The sequence below is a fragment of the Schistocerca americana genome, chromosome 8, assembly GCF_021461395.2.
Source record: "Schistocerca americana isolate TAMUIC-IGC-003095 chromosome 8, iqSchAmer2.1, whole genome shotgun sequence".
NCBI lineage: Eukaryota > Metazoa > Arthropoda > Insecta > Orthoptera > Acrididae > Schistocerca > Schistocerca americana.
Genome location: NC_060126.1, coordinates 153,012,548 through 153,036,058, shown reverse-complemented (window position 1 = coordinate 153,036,058; position 23,511 = coordinate 153,012,548). Strand labels below are relative to the sequence as shown.

The 23,511-nt window shown below is 46.5% G+C and overlaps 1 protein-coding gene across 1 annotated transcript in view; it reads right to left on the bottom strand.

The window, feature by feature from the left end:
- The window catches only part of LOC124544956 (cell division control protein 42 homolog), a 585,469-nt gene that overhangs the window by 313,459 nt on the left and 248,499 nt on the right, over positions 1–23,511 (bottom strand). The window contains exon 2 of the mRNA XM_047123703.1: positions 18,308–18,366. Coding sequence (XP_046979659.1) covers positions 18,308–18,366 — 59 coding nt within the window. The remainder of the gene's footprint in view (positions 1–18,307; positions 18,367–23,511) is intronic.

Below are 23,511 nucleotides of genomic sequence, written 5' to 3'. Positions count from 1 at the left end.
TCACCAGGGGGAAGCTCCTGGACTTTACGGGATACCAGTACGAATCTACATAGAGTACGCGAAAGAATTGGCCGTCGGTCTTTGGAAGAACGAAGTGTTTGTTCCTGATGATTGGACAAAAGCACAACTCATTCCCATTTTCAAGGAAGCATCACTGAAAAGAGGCACAAAATTGTTAGCCTACATCTCTGACGTAGGTCTGTTGCAGAATGTTCGCGTGTTATGCCGTTTCTACAGACCGAAAATCTCCACTGTAGGAATTAACACGGGTTCCAGAAATAACGATCGTGTCGAACACACCTCGGTCTCTTCGTCCACGAGAGGCGCGCAGGTAGATGCCATGTTTCTTGACTTGCGCAAGGCATTCCGTACAGTTCTGCACTGTCGCCTAATGAAGAAAATACGAGCGTGGGGAATATCAGACTAACTGTGTGCATGAACTGAGGAGTTTCTAGCAAACAGAACACACAATGATGTTAGGAAGAACTTCGTTAACAGCTGTTAAAATTGTTGTTTATTAAAAAAAAACGGATTCGCTGCTTAAAGCCTCATCAGGTGCAACAACGTAAAAAGATTATAGGCATACCTATCGCTCCTAGGGTGAATTTATTATTCAGAGAATACCGTCAATACCACGGCGAGCGGAAGGTAAAGCAGACGTGCTCCAGTGTTTAAAATTTGCCTGCACCAGTGTGACAGCGGGGCAGCTCGGTGCAGGGCCAGGTCGAAGCGGCCCACACGGACGACAAAGAGAGACTAATGATGCTGCTTAACCCGCGAAACTGGATGTGTTTTAATAGACAACACTTTTACCAGCTGTTAGCGGAGTTCTTCCTAACATCATGCCTTTCAGCAGCTGCGGTTTCCCAGAATATAAAAAAGTTTGTAAGAACACAGAATGTCACTCTCAATGGAGAGAAATCTTCGGACGTAAAAGTGACTTAGGGTGTACCCGAAGGAAGTGTCATAGGTCCATTCTTTTTCACAATACATATAATTCATATAGCAGACAACATGGGGTTTCTCGCTGTTAGTGTTGGATAAGGTGAAGTCGCAACGCTTGAAAATTGTAGCGAAATGGAGGAAGACCTCCAGAGATTCTATGCTTGGTTTAGGGACTGCCAACTGAACCTCAACATAAACAAATGTAACTTATTGTGTATATATAGACGGAAAGTTCCATTATTGTATGACTATACGATTGCAAAACGATCACTGGAAGCAGTTATTTTCATAAAATACGGAAGAGTATTCATACGGAGTGATTAACCTGGAACAACCACATAGAATCAATCGCAGGAAAGGCAGCTGCCAGACAGATTCACTGGAATAATCCTCAGGAAATTTAGTCCATCAGAAAAATGAGGTAGCTTACAAAACTCTCGTTCGACCAATACACTAATATTGCTCGCCAGTATAGGATCCATACCGGACAGGATTGGTAGAGGAAATAGAGAAATGCCGGCCGCGGTGGTCTCGCGGTTCTAGGCGCGCAGTCCGGAACCGTGCGACTGCTACGGTCGCAGGTTCGAATCCTGCCTCGGGCATGGAAGTGTGTGATGTCCTTAGGTTAGTCAGGTTTAAGTAGTTCTAAGTTCTAGGGGACTGATAACCACAGCAGTTGAGTCCCATAGTGCTAAGAGCCATTTGAACCATTTTTGAAATAGAGAAATCCGAAGAAGACCAGGGGAGTATCGTTACAGGTTTATTTAGTAAACATAAAAGCATCACAGCGACGATCAACCAACTTCAGTGGCAGACACAATAAGACAGGTTTTCTACATCACAGTATGGTCTACTGTTAAAATTTGGAGAGAGTGCGTTCCTTGAAGAGTCAACCAGTATACTGTTGTTTCCTCCTTTGTATATCCCGCGTGAATACCATGAAAAGAAACCAGCAATCGTTCTTCCCGCGAACTATTCGCGACTGGAACAGGAAAGTGGGGCATGACAGTGGCATACAAACCCTCCGCTACACACTGCAAGGTGGCTTTAAGACTGCAGATGTAGGTGCTGATGGAGAGAAAAAAAAGGAGGACATATAAATTGAAAATATGAATTACTGTAATGCGGCTGATTTATTATCCTTCCCACTACACATTTCAGAGTATTATCCTTCCATTATCAGGTCGATTATGTACTCTAAACATTTCATAATGCGTGAGCACAAAGTATGTTAATATGTCCCATAATTCATCAGATTGACGTCAGCGATATAGGCCTATAATTATGCATGTCTGTGCGATGACGTTCCTTATAAACTGGAACGACCTGCGCTCATGTTCCAATCGGTGGGTACCCTTCGATTTATATGACCACGCCTTATTAATCGGCCGCAGTCTACTTGATGGAGGGATAACGACACGCGAGATGCGAAGAGTAGTAAATGTGACTAGTTACAGTAATTCACATTTTCAGTTGATATACATAACGTTCATGGTCAAGCGTCACCTAAGGTATTGTAAAGAGGGATGTAAAATCCCATCAACAAGGCCATTAGCGTCGTAGCGCAGTCTCTCATGTTAATGGACGAGTAAGCCAACCGACTGTTTTACTTTCAAAAGAATCATATCGTTATCTTTAGGCGATTAAGGACAAGCACTACATATTCGAAGGGCCATTTCCGCAAACCGTATTTACGACTTTTCGTGCCAGCCTTGGATATCTACACCTCACCTCCCCTATAGCAGCTTCAGTTCTCCAGTTTGACTCCTGTCATAAGGGGGACAAGAAAGTAGGAACAAACAAATATAAATCTCAGGACCACCTAGGCCCATTTGCTCCGACCTCCACCATAGCCGGCTGCCGTTACCTTCGGCTTTGTATATCTACACTACTGGCCATTAAAACTGCTACACCAAGATGAAATGCAGATGATAAACGAGTATTCATTGAACAAATATATTATACTAGAACCGACAAGTGATTACATTTTCACGCAATTTGGGTGCACAGATCCTGAGAAATCAATACCAAGAACAACCACCTCTGGGCCGTAATAACGGCCTTGATACGCCTGGGCATTGAGTCAAACACAGCTTGGATGGCGCGTACAGGTACAGCTACCCGAGCAGCTTCAACACGATACCGCAGTTCATCAAGAGTAGTGACTGACGTATTGTGACGAGCCAGTTACTCCGCCACCATTGACCAGACGTTTTAAATTGGTGAGAGATCTGGAGAATGTGCTGGCCAGGGCAGCAGTCGAACATTTTCTGTATCCAGAAAGGCCCGTACAGGACATGCAACATGCGGTCGTGCATTATACTGCTGAAATGTAGGGTTTCGCAGGGATCGCATGAAGGGTAGAGCCACGGGTCGTAACATATCTGAAATGTAACGTCAACTGTTCAAAGTACCGTCAATGCGAACAAGAGGTGACCGAGACGTGTAACCAATAGCACCCCATACCATCACGCCGGGTGATACGCCAGTATGGCGATGACGAATACACGCTTCCAATGTGCGTTCACCGCGATGTCGCGAAACAGGGATGCACCCATCATGATGCTGTAAACAGAACCTGGATCCATCCGAAAAAATGACGTTTTGCCATTCGCGCACAGGTTCGTCGTTGAGTACACCATCGCAGGCGCTCCTGTCTGTGATGCAGCGTCAAGGGTAACAGCAGCCATCGTCTCCGAGCTGATAAGCCATGCTGCTGCAAACGACGTCGAACTGTTCGTGCAGATGGTTGTTGTCTAGCAGACGTCTCAATCTGTTGACTCAGGGATCGAGACGTGGCTGCACGATTCGTTACAACCATGCGGATAAGATGCCTGTCATCTCGACTGCTAGTGACATGTTACCCTCCCGAACCCACCGATTCCATATTCTGCTAACAGTCATTGGATCTCGACCAACGCGAGCAGTAATTTCGCGATACGATAAACCGCAATCGCGATAGGCTACAATTCGACCCTTTATCAAATTCGGAAATGTGATGGTACGCATTTCTCCTCCTTACACGAGGTATCACAAGAACGTTTCACCAGTCAACGCCGGTCAGCTGTTGTTTGTGTATGAGAAATGGGTTAGAACATTTCCTCATGTCAGTACCTTATAGGTATCGCCACCGGCGCCAACCTTGTGTGAATGCTCTGAAAAGCTAATCATTTGCATATCACAGCATCTTCTTCCTGTCGGTTAAATTTCACATCTGTAGCACGTCATCTTCGCGGTGTAGCAATTTGAATGGCCAGTAGTGCAACTACATCACGTCATAGCTGCCGCAACGTTCGCAGACTACTAAAGCAAGCCCTTTGGCTCACTTGAAACCTGGTCCTCGCCTCGTGTTTTTAGCAACTATTAACGAGGGTAGTGCACTTTACAGCGTGTTAGTGGCCACACGGCTGTGAAGCGTGACGTCAGCTAGTTCGCCAGAAGAGCTTTCCACATGGCGATCAGCTCAAACGACTTCCTTTCTGACGTCAAACACGTGCACGGACGCCGCACGAGCCATGTCTGCCATCGTGCGGAGCCGCATGCAGCTCGTCTCAAGCCATTACCGGGAAAAAGAGTTAAAAACATTCCTTAAACAACCATCAAACTTTTCTTTACGATTTTCACTGAATCACGAAGCGAAAGTTAAATTTCAATAACATTCTTTGGGCATTACGTCGCGTCATTTTTAAAATAAGACCACCATTAAAATCGACAGTACGATCGGCTTCGCAGCGATCCTCTTCAAAGTAATGAAACTGCTGGTTCCTGGAGTTGTCTATTGACACGCGACGGTCTACACACCCGAGCAAGCGTCTTGGAATCATCACGTTGTAATACTTAAACCAAGTCATACTATTTTTTTCTTGTAGTGGCATCCAAACCTCGCTTCATTCGTCCGATTTCGAGGTAAATAATACAGGATTTCTAGATTCCTTACGAAGCAAACACGCTCTTATTCCTCTTAATTATGGTTTCACCAAATTTTTACGAATTTGGTGGGCATTTGAAGTGAAGTGTAAAGCAAAATAAGGCTTTTCACACGCTTGAGAAATGATGTTCTCGTAATCTAGGTAGTTAATATGGATCAATAAATTTGACGGTTGCTTGGGCACCAACTCTGCAGAGCGCGCGTTTTACTATCAATTAAAAACTATTAGAGCAAGAAAAACATTATCTTAAGGTAAAAATCTGCGTAATATTTAACAAACAAACACCAACTGAAATCACGATATTCTGATTGTATTTTTTTTCTGCCTACTTTTCTCTTTCTATGACGTCAAAGATCTGCCGAAATATTTTGGGATAATACAAATAACACAGCGTTATATTCAAAACTAATTTAGGTTCGGTCCTCCCCTCCCCTCCCCTCCCCTCCCCTTTCCTTCCCTTCCCGCCGCCTCTACCCTTCATCTCTCTCAACACTCCAAGTGTTTCCGCCAAATCCGTATCTATTCCCAGAAAAGAGAACGCAAAAACGCTTGCAGATTGCGTTGCAGGACTAGTCTATGAAAAGCACTCTCTTAACGTTGTTATTCAAAGTCTAAGATCAGTTTCAGCTTCTTATCATCTTCCTCTTTTTCTTCCAGTTGCCCTATCGTAAGTGCTGATTTAGTACTACAGTTTGTTATACCCTGTATAACAAAATTAACTGACACACCTACTACCTTACAACTTACATCAACCAAGATACACCTGGAGCTGGAACTTGGTCCTCGGGCCTTAGCTGACTATTGAAGATCACCAATGAAGTGTGAGGCGTTATAATGAACAAGGACGTCTAAATGGCGTTGGAAAATACATAGAATACGTAAATCATCATATACATATGAAAGTTGCTGCCTCCTTAGGAAGTACCAGTTTACTTTCCTCGGAATATTATTTACACTACGAACTTCCTGTTTTACGAAGTCTTTTCCAATATCAGACTATAAGCCACAGTAACAGCGACATGCAAATAGAAATAAGTATGTAAGTTGCATTCTAATATTTATCAATCTGTCGATCAAACCCGTTCTGTACTCTTTCATTTCCGCTGACCGCCGTGTGAAAGCTGCACCAACATAAATAGCTCAAGCCGTTCCGACCAGCGCCACAAATGCTAATTTTTTTTTTATATGAACACTTGGGCATCTAGACTTCCCACTTACCTCACTTCCATTTCAGGCCAAGCGCTGCATAAGTATACCATAAATTTGGACGAAACCTATGATGACGACTAGGCGCACTACCTTTGTTAGTGAACTATTTCTTCTTCCTGCTCCTCCTTCACCCTTACTTTTCCCATTTTCTTTCGCCACTCATCTTTTTTTCACCCGTCACAGAACGGCAACGCCACGGGGACGACCTGCAGAGCGTGCGCCCCAGATGCCACGTTCTGGTTATACCAGTGGTCTTGGCAAGCTAATTTAAAGTGACGGTAAAGCCGTCGGCACACGGACCGTGCATCCGAACGTTGAGCGTGCCGCGTTTCTGACGTCATAGTGTGGAATAGCACGTTCGGGAGTCTTTCCGAACGTGCAGAGCAATATCTGGCATGTCAGATATTCTGAGCGTGCGTCTGAGCGTTGACCAATGAGATGGCACAACGCCACCTACGTCACACACAGGCCGTCTCCCTTCAGTACAGAGTTGTGAGGCGCCATGTTGGCATTCATTTCAAGCTTATATGTATATATGCCGTTTCTGAGCACCAGCAAATTGAGAATCACTGGAAAACCCGTTGTTAACTGTGCGATTCGTTCCAATAAAATAACGAGAAACATCATATTCGTGGCAAAAGAATTATTGTAACTTGCGTATTATGAGCGTATGCTATTTGAAGGCAGCGACACACGGAAGATCCACCCAAAACGCATTGTTCTTGGTACAATTTGTTATAATTAAATTTCAATTAGTGACATATCTACGATAAGGTTTTCTGTAACGGGTAACATACTTTGATTACTTGCTGTCTGTTGTGTTGTTGGATTAGCCTATTGATCAGTCTGCTTTCGGCAGGGCAACAGAGCGGACGCGTACGTGTTGACTTCGTGCGGAGCGCGAGCTCGCCTTGTTTACATTCTGACGGCCGTTGCTTAAGTGCCGGCTTACCTTGTACGATCCATGGCGAACCGTTACCGTAAATCAACACTCCAATTTACTTTCTGCAACGATTATGCCCGACCCAAAGCACTCGAGGTGGAGCGTTTTCTGCGAGAGGAAGTGAAGATCCCGGCGACCGATATTATCGGCATACATTTGTCCATCGTGAGCAGCACGGTCTATGTGAAAATCATTAACGACGCGGCGTGCGAACGCATACTACGTGAGACCAGGCAGGGGCTCTGCTTCTGTCACGCTGATGGCAATGTGGGGGAGGTAACCGTCGACCACGCAGGCTTAGGTATGCGAACGATACACATTCTCGAATTGCCATTCGAACTTCCTGCTGAGGAAGTCGTCGCGGCACTACGCCCATACGGCACAGTCCATGGCCACACTGCGGAGAAGTGGACACAGATTCGGACGTATCCTGTCCTAAACGGGGTCCGACAGGTCACCATAGATCTCCGAAGCCACATGCCGTCCTACTTACAGATCGGCGGATGCCGTGCAATAATTATATACGACGGCCAGCCTCAGACCTGTTCCGGGTGCGGCAAAGAAGGCCACCTTAGATCTGAAAGCCTACAACGGCGTATTACGCAACTTCCAGCTGCCGAAGAACCACCCACGTCGGAACCTACAGTGCTACCGGTGACCTATGCCGCTGCTCTAGCTTCTCCTACTGCTTTGCAACGTCGCCCGGTCACCACTAACGACGCCACCAACGAGCCCGACCAGACACCGACGGAGGGCGCCTCGGACGGCCCGCCGCCTCGGACGGCCATCGACGCCGCTCCGAAGATGCCGGCGCAACCAGACGCTGACCCTGACATCAGAAACACGATGGAGATCGACTCGCTCATCGTTCCTACAGCGGCCTTTCTGCCAGAACGACGCGACTCCCTTCCGTCGTCGGACACGGAGGGTCGCACAAGGAAACAACGTTCCCCGAAACGTCGCAAGCGAAGACGTCGCACCGTTTCCGGCCAAGAGGAGACGTTACAAGTCGAGGAGGACGTAACCGTCGACCAGCACGAGGCCTCAGAACTCGCTACTGCTGACGAAGACGTAATGAGCGTGGAGACATCTATCGGTATGCCTGCGCCCCGTGCTGACGCTGAACTAAATGACGAACGTATCACAGGCGACACTACACCACGCACAATTACAACATCTTCTGCGGACAAAATGGAAGATACACCAGTTTCCGCATCCACGGCGTGGCACGAGGAGGAGGTCAAGGAGCAGGACCCGTTACGGGACCCTGCGCCGTCACGGCCGCACCACTAATCACACTCTCCCCAGACTCCCCTGCGGGCCAGCGGGATAACGTTCCGCTGCGACGCCCACACCCTTGCGCGGACGGCGGAGTGGACCAGCCTCCAGCGATCCGACACCAGGCCTACCGGATAGCTACCATCAACACCAACAACATCCGTTCCAGGGTGAAAATCCGCCTTATGCAGGAGATGTTCTGGGCTTCGGATACTGATTTCACCCTTCTGCAGGAATTTCACTTGGCTAGTCTCCCGGATATCAATGGCTATACCGCCCACGCCTCCGCGAGTGATCCTATGGGCCGCGGGGTGGCCATCTACGTTCGCCACGGGATTTCTGTGACCGATGTCGCCTTCCTTCCATCAGCTCGGGGCATGGCACTCACTGCCATGGGGACACGCATCATTAATGTCTACGCTCCCTCAGGCACCGACCAACGGCATGACAGAGCCCAGTTTTATTCCAAAGAAATCGCTCCCCCGTTTTTTAGTGCGTTATGACCATTGCCTACTAGGAGGTGATTTTAACTGCGTTCTGCATCCTAAAGATCAGATTCCCCACTATACTACATGTCAGGAGCTACGTATAGTGGTGCGAGACCTCCTGCTTCACGATACCTGGGAAGTTCAACACTGCGACCTTTCTGGCCATACCTTTCTTACAAGTCATTCCGCAAGCCGACTAGACAGGCTATATGTCTCACAAACTCTTAGATCTGCGATACGGGGCGCCGAACGCTGGCGCTGGCCTTTTCCGACCATTGCGCTTACATCTGTACGGTCCTCCTTCCGCCGCAATTAGTATGGCGCAGCCGTGCGCCATGGAAACTCAATACTTCACACTTGCATGACCTGGCGTGTCGCCAACAAGTCACTGAAACGTGGACAGCCTGCGAACGACGCCTTCCCCGCTACCACTCGACGTTGACATGGTGGTTGGACTGCGTCAAGCCGGCGATCCGGAGGACACTGATGAGATACGGGAAGGACATGGCCGACTGGCATCGCACCACTGTTGACTTCTATTACGCGATTCTCCGAGATCTGGACGCTCAACCGCCAGCCCCGGACAACCAGTTGGAACGGCAAAGAACTAAGGCGAAGATAATTGCTCTGGGACGCCGGAAACTGCAAGGGGTCGTGATACGGACGCGGCGCCACGATCACGCGGATTTAGAAATTCCATCCATGCATCATATAGTGTCCGACGAACAAAGGCGTCGTCGGCAGATCATCAGCACTCTGACCACGCCTCATGGAACGCAGGTGACCACTCAGAATGACATCGTCCACGCATTCGTCGAGCACTACCGTCGTACTTATAGTGAAGAAGACGCTGAAACTGTTGCAGACGACTCCATTTTGCATTAAGTCACGCGCACCCTCCCCCACACGGAGACGGATGCTTTGACAGTGGCGGTCACGCTAGACGAAGTCAATAACGCAACCGCCAAGGGTGCAGTCAACAGATCTCCCGGCATTGACGGCTTACCGATTGAGTTTTACCGTACCTTTCGGGACCTCATGGCACCACGGTGGACGACTATGTATCAAGAACTGATGACATCTGACCAAGCAATCCTATCCGCCTTTGCTGAGGGCATCATCATACCAGTCCAGAAACCAGCCCGTGGTTCGATGGTCACGAGTTACAGACCGCTCACCCTACTCAATGCCGATTACAAGATTTTCGCGCGTTTACTGACAATGCGGCTCCGAACAACACTCCTTCATATCCTCTCGCCAGAGCAAACGACGCCTGGCGGACAGGTTAACATACAGACTGCCACAGGGGAATGTCGCGACTTAATTGCGATAGCGGCGGCCTGCAGACTCCGGGCAGCGGTCGTCGCTATAGACTTCGACAGCGCCTTCGATAAAGTGCGTCATCGTTTCCTGTTTTCGGTGGCAGCCCGAATGGACATCCCCCCTCCGTTTCTCGACGTCATCCGGCGTCTTTACGACAGTGCCAGTTCACGTGTCCAAGTCAATGGAAGTTTAGCAGGGCCGGTACCTATCTGCCGTTCGATACGGCAGGGGTGCCCCCTCTCTACCCTCCTGTATGCCATTGCCCTTGAGCCCCTTATTGGTGGCTTGACGATCAAGCTCTCTGGCCTCACCCTACGCCAACACACTTTTCGCTGTCGGGCATATGCTGATGACCTCCTCCTCCTCATTCGCTCCGACTCTGAGATTCGGGAAGTCCTCGAATTGATTATCTGTTATGGGGCTGCCGCTGGCAGTGCCATGAATGTCGCCAAATCTTCTGCAATGCACATTGTACGAGGCCTCCAGGAGGGCGAAGTGGCACCCCTATCGCTTTTGCGGACTTTCCGGTACGTGGGCATTATCTTTACCCCCACGGTCACACGCACAGCGACAACGAATTTCCGTCGCCTGTTACACGTCATCCGCAACGACGTCCGCCAGAACCTCTTGCGCCGCCAGGACACACTTCAACGGGTTGAGTTTCATGTGGCATCAAAATTGGTTCACATCTCGCAAGTTCTCCCTCTGCCAACTGCAATTGGGCGCAACCTTCAGGCGGCTTTTGGCTATTACCTCACGGCTGGTTCAATGTTTAAAGTCCGTTATGAGACACTTACCCTGCCCACACGGTATGGTGGCGTCGGGCTCGTCAATGTCCGTATGCGATCTGCAGCCTTGTACATGAGTACCATGAGAAAACAGTGGATGGGCCAGGGTACATCTCTAACACGCAGCTTGCTTGAGGTCCTCCTACCTGCTTCCACCTCACCACTGGTGTCTGTCGGCCATATCGTGCCTTATTAGTCCCATATTGCGACCTATTTCGTCGACTACAGTTACATACAGTCTCCCAGATACACGCCGACCTAGGACTAAGGATTTTTACAGCCTGTTGCTGCGCTGTGTTCCCCGGAATGTGATGGAGACCAAACATCCCTCCATCCAGTGGCCCGTAGTGTGGACTACCGTCCACCAGCCCTTCCTCCATACGAACGTCCGGGCACTGTGGTATCACATAGTCAACAGGAAATTTACCACGAAGCAGCGCCTGCACAACATTGGATTGTCAGAACCCCCTCTTTGTCTCCTTTGCCAGCAACTGGACACTGATGAACACCGTCTGACATGCGCCTCAACGCAAGATGTATGGCGCTTCGTGCAGCAAATCATTGCCTGCTATCTCCGGGTGCCACCAGACACAATAGAACCTCGAATGTTTCTATACCCGGAGGACCGACATTTTCCCGCCGCCAAATGTCATGCTATTACGTGGGTCAAAGGGTGGGCGGTCGCTTATCTCTCTCATGAGGGACCTAAATCCCGCCTCGACTTCTGGACCTATTTACGAACAGCCTATGCACCTCTCGAAAACACGCCACGTTACCGAACATTATTTGCTAACTATCTTCGAGCGGTCTTTGTTAGACCTCCACTAAGTTGGGGGGTGCCTGGCTGAGAGGGCACCTACCCCTCCTCCCCGGCGGTGTCTGAGTTTCAACCGCCTACGATCTATTAAAACGCACATTTCCTCCATCGTCCACGAAAAGGAAAGTACCATGTCCAATCAATAAGGACAGTGTCTTATAAAAGTTCCATTACAAACAGTGCGGTACAAATTTGGAATACTTCTCCGCATAAGGTAAACATTTCATCATTCCCACATTTTAATAAAACCCCAAGGTCAGTTTTACTTGATCACTGTTCCTACCCAGTAGCAGAATCTTTGCAACATGTGAATTACGAAGCGTAGAAGAAAACGAGCAAAACATCCTTATACAAGTAGCGCAATCTGTCCTGTAGATTAAGCCAATCGAACAAAGTCACCCCTCAAAAAATGGTGAACTTATATTCACACAACATCAAATATTATAGCATATACATATATTAAACTAACAATAAAGTATCAGAACCTAATAAAAACACGAATGTTAGGAAAAAAATTTGCAATTACTAAGACGCGAATCACCGCCCCAAGAAAGAGCGAATTACTGGCCTGTGACGCTACTAATTACGCTTTTTTTTATTCGTTTTGTTCGATATTGTTCGTTGCATCTGCTCGGGGCGGACGTCGTAGGACATCCGTTTAGTTCGTTGTTGATCTATTAACTCTGTTTTTTTTTATTACAGAGGGCAGCTAACCCTCTGTCCGAACACGCTGAGCTACCGTGCCAGCGTTACGCTAAACCAACAACACAGTTGTGGAGAGTGACGCCAGTCATTACACTAAAACAACAACACGGTCCTTGTACTTAATCATATTGTGTTAGCCCTTGCTGAAAACGTTAATCGTAGATAACTATGTTACTAACTGCAATTTAATTATAACAAATTGTGCCTAGACCAATACGTTTTGGGTGGATCTTCAGTGTGTCGCTGCCTTCAAATAGCCTACTCTCATAATACGCAATTTACAATAAATCTTTTGCCACGAATATGATGTTTCTCATTATTTTATTGGAACGAATCACACAGTTAACAACGGGTTTTGCAGTGATTCTCAATTTGCCGGTGCTCATAAACGGCATATATACATATGGGCTTGTAATGAATGCCAATATGGCGCCTTAAAACTCTGTACTGAAGGGAGACGGCGTGCGTGTGACGTAGGTGGCGTTGTGCCATCTCATTGGTCAACGCTCAGACCGCACGCTCAGAATATCTGACATGCCAGATATTGCTCTGCACGTTCGAAATGACTCCCAAACGTGCTATTTCACGCTATGGCGTCAGAAACTCGGCACCCCTCAACGCTCAACGTTCGACAGCACGGTCCGTGTGCCGACGGCTTAAGCAACCAGAAGTGTAGGATGACAAAAAGTCTTTAACAGTATTTTGAGACCAAGACAGACTCGCAAATATTGCGCTTCGAATGGCAAAGGAGGAAGCCGCAAACAAGTCATTTGAGAAGTTTTCTAATTGATGACGTCGAATCCGAATTCATTACAGTTGAGTGGAATCTTCGGAATGCATCGGGCAGATCTGTCGTGTAACATTTCCACGGTGAGCCGTTCTTTCCTTGGCGCGGTGTGGAAGCTCGGCTACCGTTAGCTGACGGGAAGGGAACCAGGCCGTTTGTTCAGCAATTAGACGCGGCGCCACAGAGCCAGGGCAGGCGCCGCCGTTCCGTGGCGTTACGTCTGGGAAACGGGACACCGGAAGGAGAACCGCTGCGCTGCGGGGTTAAGCGTGTCCCACCCCTGTCTACTATGGTCCCACGGCGAGCCGCCGCCGCCGGGCCCGGTCCAAGCTCTCAGCTGCGTCACGCGAACCGGGGAGGGGCGTGGCGTGACGCGGCGCTGTTTGGAGTGCCGGCCTCCGGTCACAAAATGTGCTGCTTTTCTCTGGAGGCCCAGGGAGGCAGCCCAGTTGAGTGCTGCACGCCAGCCGGCGCGTGCTCCATGGCAGTAGCGACAGAAATGTGTTTTGCTCTTAACCCGCAGTGATCTGTGACGGTTTTGAACAAGATCATCATCCTGACTAGTACAGCGCTTTTTGCGACATCTAAAGACACTCTATCCCTAGTTGAGGCGTGGTACAAATTGCTGATTTGAAGAGCGCGCCGCACCGCGTAGTGTGAAGCAGTCGCCCTCCGTTTCTGGCTGTGGCGCCGCTGTGGCAATCGCAACTTTGGTGTCTCCCTCTGGTGGGAAAGGGGGAAAGGTTGCCTGTTGACGTGCATTTAAGGGGCGCTATGAGCTCTCCAGTCGGTCAGTCTCTCGTCCCCAGCTTGCTAGTCAGTCTGTCTCTTGTCCGCATTTGTTAGTGCCTGTCGTTCGGAGTGCTAGTATGTCTGTCGTTCGGATCAACCTTTAAAGCTGGCAAAATGAGAGTCTTTCCACTCGGCCAGTAAGAGAACTCTGCGAGTGGTCGCCCGGTCGGCGCTTAGTTCCTGCATCTGAGTCTGCGCTTAGGCCGCCAGTCTACTCGAGTTTGCTCAGTCAGTGGTCATTGGCGGTTGGATCGATCGGTTGGTCGGTCGAGCACAGAGACACAAGATGACTTGTCCGTCTTGAGCGTCGGCGCGTGTGAGGTCGCCACGTCAGTCCAGTGGGCCGCGGCGTACAGCGAGGGGTAGTGACTTCGCGGTCGACGCGAGAGCAACAGGAGGCAACCCACGACATCAGTCTGGCCGGTGCGAGCTGCGACGCCGTGAGACGGGAGATCGGCGCGCCTTCCTGCGTCCCTTGAAGCGGCTGGCAGCGGACGGTTCGGGAGAGCGATTTGGGGGTGTTGCGTCAGGCCTTCTCGAGAAATCGCAGTTTATTAGAAGTTAAGTGGTTCGTGATATGTTGTTTCACTTACTTGTTAAATCCTACTTGTTCTCTTGGTGAGGTCACCAGCCATTTTGCTTTGGGTTCGTCCCACCATTCTTCTCCGTTTGCCCACCCGCGGGAAGGTAATTGTTTATAAATTGGGTGGTCAGTTTTTCTCTTGTGGAGTAGTGGCGGGTTAGAGCAACTTGCGGTTCGGGTTGTTCGGTAATCTCCCTTTCACTCTACCGTATGTTAGTAGCTGCCTCTGTCATGTTTGTCGAATTTTGTGTGTTAACGAAATTATTGCTTGGAGTGTAACGGCCCAATTCCTGAAATATATTTTGATCTTTGGAAACTTTGATATTATTGCCTATGATCTTGAGAGGTGGTATCTGTGTACTGTAGAGAATCTTTATCATTGTTTGGCCAACCTTGTAGAATTTTATATTAGATTGCAATTCATGAGTTTTTATTTAAATGATCATTTTAGTATCTAAAGTTGCCACCCTTTCATCGTAAGAAATTTCTTAGAAGTTAAAATCACGTTGCACCTTTGGTGGCAAGGTTAATATTTTTGTTAGTGTTTTGTACCATTTCCATCCCTCCTACAAGGGTGCGTAGTTTGTGTGCTTGTGTAAATTGTTAAAACTCTTAGTTTAAAGTTGTCTGGTGTGTTGCAGATTTGCACCAGCATGGTCTTTCAGAGGCTGTTGTGAGCGGCGTAACTACGGCCGTGTCAAAAGAGAGCGGCAACGTTCTCTGCCCGAAAGGTCATACAGTCAAAACTTGTTTCTTTCTGCTTCTGAATAAAATGTAACTTTGATATTTAGAGGGTGCTTTCTGATTACATTTTTAAATCTGTTTCTTTTAAAAAATGCTTTTAGACACTAGTAAAGTGAATAAAATTCCCATTTGTTAAAAGTAATTTGGTTATGATTTCATCAGTTACTCCCTGGCATCTACTTCCATGCTTACATAGTGTGATTAAATGTGTTTATGTTCTTGATGAATCGCTAGTAAATAAAATAAATTCCTAAGAATATTCTTTGAAAATGAATCACGGTTCACTAGTATCGCTTTTGATGCTAAAAATGAAACGCAGAAACTAACGTCCGACATATTACAGGGATTTATGATGCGACCATTATTTTTTTTAGAAATTAAATGAACTGCCTAACAGAGGAACATAGGTTGTTTCAAAAACAGAGTTCATCATTTCGGGTATGTCCGAGGAGTGTTTTGAAATTAAAAAAAAAAGACGTGCTAAGATATCTCAATTTTATTTTTACATGAAAGCCAGTACCTTAATCTACGCACTGACGCCATTACAGTCTGATTCTTCCTTTTTTACGTTGTGTACTGAGTGTTTAAGATGCTTCCGATAATCGTGAAACCCGCCGACTGTGAAGTCCGGCTGTTATAAGATTTGTTAGTGCTAAAGGCCTAAAAGCGATCGATATTCATCGTGAGATCTGTGCAGTTTACGGAGAAAACATTATGAGTGATGGAATGGTAAGAAAGTGGGTGAGAGCATTTAAAGATGGCCGCACAAATGTGCATGATGAACAACGGAGTGAGCGGCCTTCGGTCGTTAATGAAAGTTTGGTGCAGGAAGTGGACAATAAGGTGAGAGAAAACAGACGCTTTACGATTTCCTCCTTGCGGGATGACTTTCCTAATGTTTCTAGTAGCGTTTTGTATGGCATTGTGACCGAGCACTTGAATTACCGAAAATTGTGCGCGCGTTGGGTATCGTACCGAATATGTTGACGGATGTGCACGAAACCAAACGTTTAGACAGTGCATTGACTTTCCTTGAGCGGTACCACAACGACGGTGATGATTTCTTAAGTCTAATTGTTACGGGCGATGAAACATGGGTGGCCTGCGTCACACCAGAATCAAAGCAACAGTCCATGGAAGTTGAGCAAGGCCATCGTTTTGCTGCAAGACAATGCCTGTCCACATGTGGCGAATCAGACCAAAGATCTCATCACATCTTTTCGATGGGAAACTCGAAATCATCCTCTGTACAGCCCCGATCTTGCGCCCAGTGACCACCATCTGTTCCTGCACCTTAAGAAACACCTGGGCGGTCAGCGTCTTCAAGACGATGACGAAGTCAAAACAATGGTGATGCAGTGGTTAATAAGTCGGGCGGCAGACTTCTATGAGGAGGGTATTCAAAAACTGGTACAACGTTATGACAAGTGCCTCAATATTGACGGAAATTATATAGAAAAGTAGATTAAGGTACAGGCTTTCACGTAAAAATAAAATTATTGAGATATCTTAGCAGGTCTTTTTTTAATTTCAAAAAAGTACTTACTTAAAAACACGCCTCTTATTACCTATACATATAGGCAATAAAAAAGTGTTCCTTAGAAGAATGTTTCCGAGTTACGTCCTTCAAAATAGTAATACTGATTCGACCGTTTTTCTTCCGAAAAGTAGATTTTGTTGGAGGAAAGCTTGAGACAGTTCACTTCCTGTTTGAATACAGGCCACACATCGGTATCTCGTAGCATGCGAACACGATCCCAAATTCCGAGAGTACTGCGTATTTCCACACAATATGCCGTAACTCGTGGAGGGTAACCTCCACATGACAGGGCCTGTACACATTCCAAATGATGCAGGTCCGACTGTTGTTCTCACAGCCGCCTCCAGATATTCATTCGCAACGCTAACCGTCGTTTGCTGATAAAAGGGGTCGTGTGCACTGAATCCAGAATTTCCTGTTCTACATCTGGAGGTTTAGGTATTAGTAGTCACCTCGCCAAACCAATAAATGTAGCCTTCCCGTGATCGCACAGACGGCGAGGGAGACTTCGAACGTCTTCCGATCTGGACATCTCAACTGCGGGTAGCTCTTTTGTTACAAAAGACGTGCCATTGAAACGTAAACATACATTCAGTTCACTTCAGCCGGCTCCCGAAGTGAAAAGGCGTCGAACGCCAAACAGAACACTCTGTGTCCTTCGTCTCTGAACTAACTTCCCAAGACTAGTTTGCTACTGTTCCCAACGCTAGTCTATCCCGTGCCAACTACTTCATCTTTGCATAACTATTGTGTAACACGCCCATTTGAACCAGTTCATTATCTTCATCCCTTGCGTCTCCCTGTACAACTTTTACCATCAATACTTCTGTCCCTCATCAAACTGACGATTCCTTGACGCCTCCCAATGTGACTTTTCAACAGATCCCACCTTTTGGTCAAGTTGTGCCATTAATTACTGTTCTTCCCAGATCGACTCTGTATTACTTCATTAGTGACCGCCTTACCCATCGTATCTTCAGCATTCTTCTGAAGCTCAAGATTTCATGAGCATCTATTCTCTTTTTTCTGAAATGTTTATCGTCCACGTTCCAATTCCACACGAGACAACGCTCGACGGCTTCATTGTTGGACAAACATTATGAAGTCAAATGGAAGCCCATGGAAGTATCTAGCCATGTAAAAATTCACACACACACACTCTTGTTTGTCAGCACAGCCGATGAGTCAGCAACTACCTGCTTGCGGCGGCTCAAAGTAACAGCCACGGCACGTGCGAGGCTTTATTTCGACACTTCGGTTATCTCCGTCTGCGCGCGCGCACACAAACTGCTTTCATGTTTCAGAGCTGACAAAAGACAGGAGGGTGACACAGAGGTTCAGGCGGTGAGACAACTGTGTTGACAAACAGTGCGTTTCAAGGTCAGCTGTTACCGCGCTACGGCAGAGCACGCCACACACTACGGTTGTCTACTCACCTGTCCGGCAGTGTCGCACAGTTGCACGCTGTACGGCCGTCCATCCACTCGCACCAGAACTGCAACACAAAAGACGAAAGACGCTTCAGGTACGTAACTAACAGCAAATAAAGCAGGTGTGTCCAGACAGAAACTGGACAGCAGAATTTAGTCAGAGGGGTCACGCACGCTACACGAGATTGACAGAATACATGCGTCATTATGTAGTTAATATACAGCTTAACATTATGCCGTCCGGCGGCACCACAGTGGATTAGATAACAATAAGTTACACACGTCAACAACTTTTTTTTTTTTTTTTTTTTTTTTTTTTTAAGGACTTGTGCCCTTTCATCATGGCGGACGAAAGATACAATAGGATTGTTTACGATGAATGCGCGGACGTCTTGTCTGACGTTCCGGACGACTTGGCCGATTGGGAAGAAGACATTGGATATCAAACAAATGAAAGTGATGCAGAATCGTAGGAAGATAGTGAAATACGTCCAAGAAGAATTCAGCGAACGCTATCGGTTGCCAACTGATTCGGCTGAATCAGACGAAGGAGACAGTGCACAGTGGTCAGACTGTAATTTGCAGAGGACCAATAATAAATTTGAAGGATCCCCGGGTGCAAACATATTTCCCAAGGATACACAGAGCGTCGAGGATATCGTACAATTATATATTGGGAACGATCTATCTGAATATAGTAGCAACGAAACCAACAAGTACTATAGTCAAAGTTGCAATAGAAGGAAACTGGATTTAAAAAATGCCAAATTTGTCGACGTCACGGGACCCGAACTTAGAAAATGGTTTGGGCTTGCTATCCTTGTGGGAATTGTAAGAAAAGCAAGGATCAATGATTATTGGTCAACGAATCCGTTGATAAACACGCAAAACGATGTCCCGCGACCGATTCAGACAAATATTATCATTTTTACATTTTTCCAGTAGGTATTAAAATCCATGGAGAAGAAATAAAAACTTTGAGGTTCGCCGATGACATTGTAATTCTGTCAGAGACAGCAAACGACTTGGAAGAGCAGTTGAACGGAATGGATGGTGTCTTGAAGGGAGGATATAAGATGAACATCAACAAAGCAAAACGAGGATAATGGAATGTAGTCGAGTTAAGTCGGGTGATGCTGAGGGTATTAGATTAGGAAATGAGACACTTAAAGTAGTAAAGGAGTTTTGCTATTTGGGAAGCAAAATAACTGATGATGGACGAAGTAGAGAGGATATAAAATGTAGACTGGCAATGGCAAGGAAAGCGTTTCTGAAGAAGAGAAATTTGTTAACATCGAGTATAGATTTAAGTGTCAGGAAGTTATTTCTGAAAGTATTTGTATGGAGTGTAGCCATGTATGGAAGTGAAACATGGACGGTAAATAGTTTGGACAAGAAGAGAATAGAAGCTTTTGAAATGTGGTGCTACAGAAGAATGCTGAAGATTAGATGGGTAGATCACATAACTAATGAGGAAGTATTGAATAGGATTGGGGAGAAGAGAAGTTTGTGGCACAACTTGACCAGAAGAAGGGATCGGTTGGTAGGACATGTTCTGAGACATCAAGGGATCACCAATTTAGTATTGGAGGGCAGCGTGGAGGGTAAAAATCATAGGGGGAGACCAAGAGATGAATACACTAAGCAGATTCAGAAGGATGTAGGTTGCAGTAGGTACTGGGAGATGAAGAAGCTTGCACAGGATAGAGTAGCATGGAGAGCTGCATCAAACCAGTCTCAGGACTGAAGACCACAACAACAACAACAACACATTTTTCCAACAGAAACAATAAACTGGATAATGCTGACCAGCTTGTCAAAGTGCAATTCGTAATTGATTATTTTTCCAAAAAGTTTAAAGAAACGTTTATTGTAGAACATCTCAATTGATGAAGAAATGATACCGTGGCGTGGATGGTTAAATTCTTAAGTTTACAATCCGTCGAAAATTACGAAATGCGGCATACTCATTCGGATGCTGCGTGATTCGAGTACGGGATATATTTCCTCATTCAAGATATATTCCGGCGCTGGGCAGACTTTAGCAAAATCAGTGATGGAACTAACGACACCTTCTGATGGAAAGTGTATGGGTAATTATTGTAACAGTGTAGAACTTGCAGAGAAGTTACTTGAAAAGAAAATTCGAGTTTGTGGAACGATGCGGCAAAATAGAGGATTTCCGGAAAAGTCAATGTGTTTGGAGCTTGTCATCAACGGAAATGTGGCAAGCGGCCGGCGACAAACCAAGTAATCCGACTTAGCGCTGCCGGCTCCAAGCGAATAAATTTGTACGAGACGTGCGGACGGCAAAGTGTTAATAAATCACAGGACTGAATGTCACTATTGTCTCAACAATAGTGGGACATACGGCATTGGAACAGCACAGCCGACGAGCTGCAAGTCACCAGCGAAATCTTTGCAGGGAGCATTAAGGATGAATTATCACCTTTCTTATAATTCATCTACATGACATCTTAATCTTCGAGACTATTCTGCAATTCACACTGAAGGATCCGGCAGAGGGCACATTGAACCACCTTTAGACTCTTTTTCTACGTTTTCACTCTCTAACAGCGCGAGGGAAAAACAAAACTTGTTTCCTTACGAGCTTCGATTTCCCTTATTTTATTATGATGATGATGGTGGTGATTTCATCGTTGGTATCAACAGAATATTTTCGCATTCGGAGGAGATACCTGTATACTATAATTTCCTGAAAAGATCTTGACGCAATGAAAAATGCCCTTTTAGCACACTCGACTCGCATTCGCGAGGACGACGGTTCAAACCCCCGTCCGGCCATCCTGATTTAGGTTTTCGTCATTTCCCTTAATGGTTAATCGCTTCAGCTAAATACCGGTACGGTTCCCTTGAAAGGCACGGCCGACTTCCTTCTCCATCCTTCCCTAATCCAACGAGACCGATGTCCTCGTTGTTTGGTCCCCTCCTCCGAAATCAATCAATCAATCAATCAATGAACCAAAAACGCCTTTGTTCTAATGATTGCCAGGCGAAATCGCGTATCATAATCGTGACGCTCTCCAACCTACTTCAGAACAGCACGAAACGATTAGCCCTTTTTTAATGTCCTCCGTCACTCCTGTCTGGTGCGAGTCCCATACCGCACAGCAGTAGTCCAGCAAAGCACGCACAACTGTAGTGTAGGCAGTCTCTCTTCTAAGTGGTTCTGCCAATAAAACTTAGTCTTTGCTTCCCCTTCCCAGCATCAATGTGATCGCCGCCAATTTAAGCTGTTCGTAATAGTAATCACTAGGCATTTAGTTGATTCACAGCCTTTAGATTTGTGTCATTTATAGAGTAAACGAAATTTAACGGATTACTTTGAGTACTTGTTGATGTGTTCACATTTTTCACTATTTAGAGTCAGACTGCCACTTTTCACACCTTCTTCTCATTAGTTTATTTACATTAGGGAAAGAGCAAAGGGCTTAAAACAGTACGTTGGGGAACGCCAGCTATCACCTTTGTTTTACTCACTGACCTTCCGACAGTTACTAAGAACTGTGGCCCGTCTGACGGTAAATTACAAATCCACTGGCACAATTGAAACGATACTCTCACGCACGCATATTGATTGTTCACACATTTTCAGAAGCTTTTTAATAAAGGAAACCGATTACGGAACCTCAATTAGTCTGCAACCATTGTGGATATTTTGTGAGTAAAACCGTCTAGATAACTTAATGTGTATTGATAACGTTGTTTCGGCTACTGCTACAGTCATACTGCTACAGTCATCAACTTTTATTGATGCAGGTACTGAACGTTGTTTTAAAAGTTCCAAGTTTTGATCTAGAGATCACAGTAGCCGAAAGGACGTTATAAATCGAGATATACAGGATGACAAATGGGAATGGCTCTGAGCACTATGGGACTTAACACCTGAGGTCATCAGTCCCCTAGAACTTAGAACTACTTAAACCTAACTAACCTGAGGACATCACACACATCCATGCCTGAGGCAGGATTCGAACCTGCAACCGTAGCGGTCGCGCGGTTCAAGACTGAAGCGCCTAGAACCGCTCGGCCGCACTGGTCGGCACAGGATGACAATTACTGAAGTACAGGAAAAAAAACTTAAATTAGTAACAAATTACGGTGTGCACACAGTTTATTCAACATGTGAACGTCACTACAGATATTCGGATTTAGGCTATGAGATGTTCGATGTGCCTGCCATCATCAGCGATGATGTGGCGCACACGAATGGCGAAATTCTGCCTGACCCGCTGAAGTGTCGGAGCATCGACGCTATCGATGACCACATGAATAGCTGTTTACAGCTCAGCAATGGTTTTGGAGTCTTTAATATAACCCCATAAAAAGGAGCCGCTTGGGTTCAGATCCGGAGAAAGTGACGGCCAATCGAGGCCCTTGCCAGTGGGTTCTGGGTACCCCATAGCCAGAATACGGTCCCTGAAGTGCTCCTCCAGGACATCAAAAACTCTCCTGCTTCGATGTGGTCAAGCTCCGTCTTCCATGAACCATATCTTGTCAAAATCAGGGTCACTTTGAATAATGGGAGTGAAATCACCTTCCAAAACCTTCACGTACCGTTCGGCAGTCAACTTGCCATCGAGGAATATCGCACCGTTTATTCCGTGACTGGACAATGCACACTACAGAGTCACCCGTTGAGGATGAAGAGACTTCTCGATCGCAAAATGCGGATTCTCAGTCCGCCAAATGTGCCAATTTTGCTAATTGACGAACCCATTCAAATGAAAGTGGGCTTCGTCGCTATAGCAAACCACGCATGCACATACTAATTCCCATGACTCGCGGCCAATCGTGCAGTTCCTATGTAGTAACGCAAACCGTTCGCAGGTTATGACGATTTTATTTCATGTAGTTCATTAATTGTCACCCTATACATTAAGCGATCGATTCTTACAAAATTTCGAGGCATTCTACTAGTTTACAACAAAACATCTATGAACAGACGTAGAAAAACAGACAGGAAGAAAGAGCAAGCGTTTAAAGACCCGTCAACAGCGCGGTCGTTAGAGACGAAGCACCAGGCCAGATTACGAAAGGCTGGGGAAGGAAATCGACTTTGGCCTCTTCAAACGTAACATCCCGGCATTTTGCTGGAGGGATTTAGGGAAGTCGCGAGAAGCCTAAAGCTGGAAGGCCGAATTCTTGAACTGTCATCCTTCCGAATGCGACACCAGTGTGCTACGCAC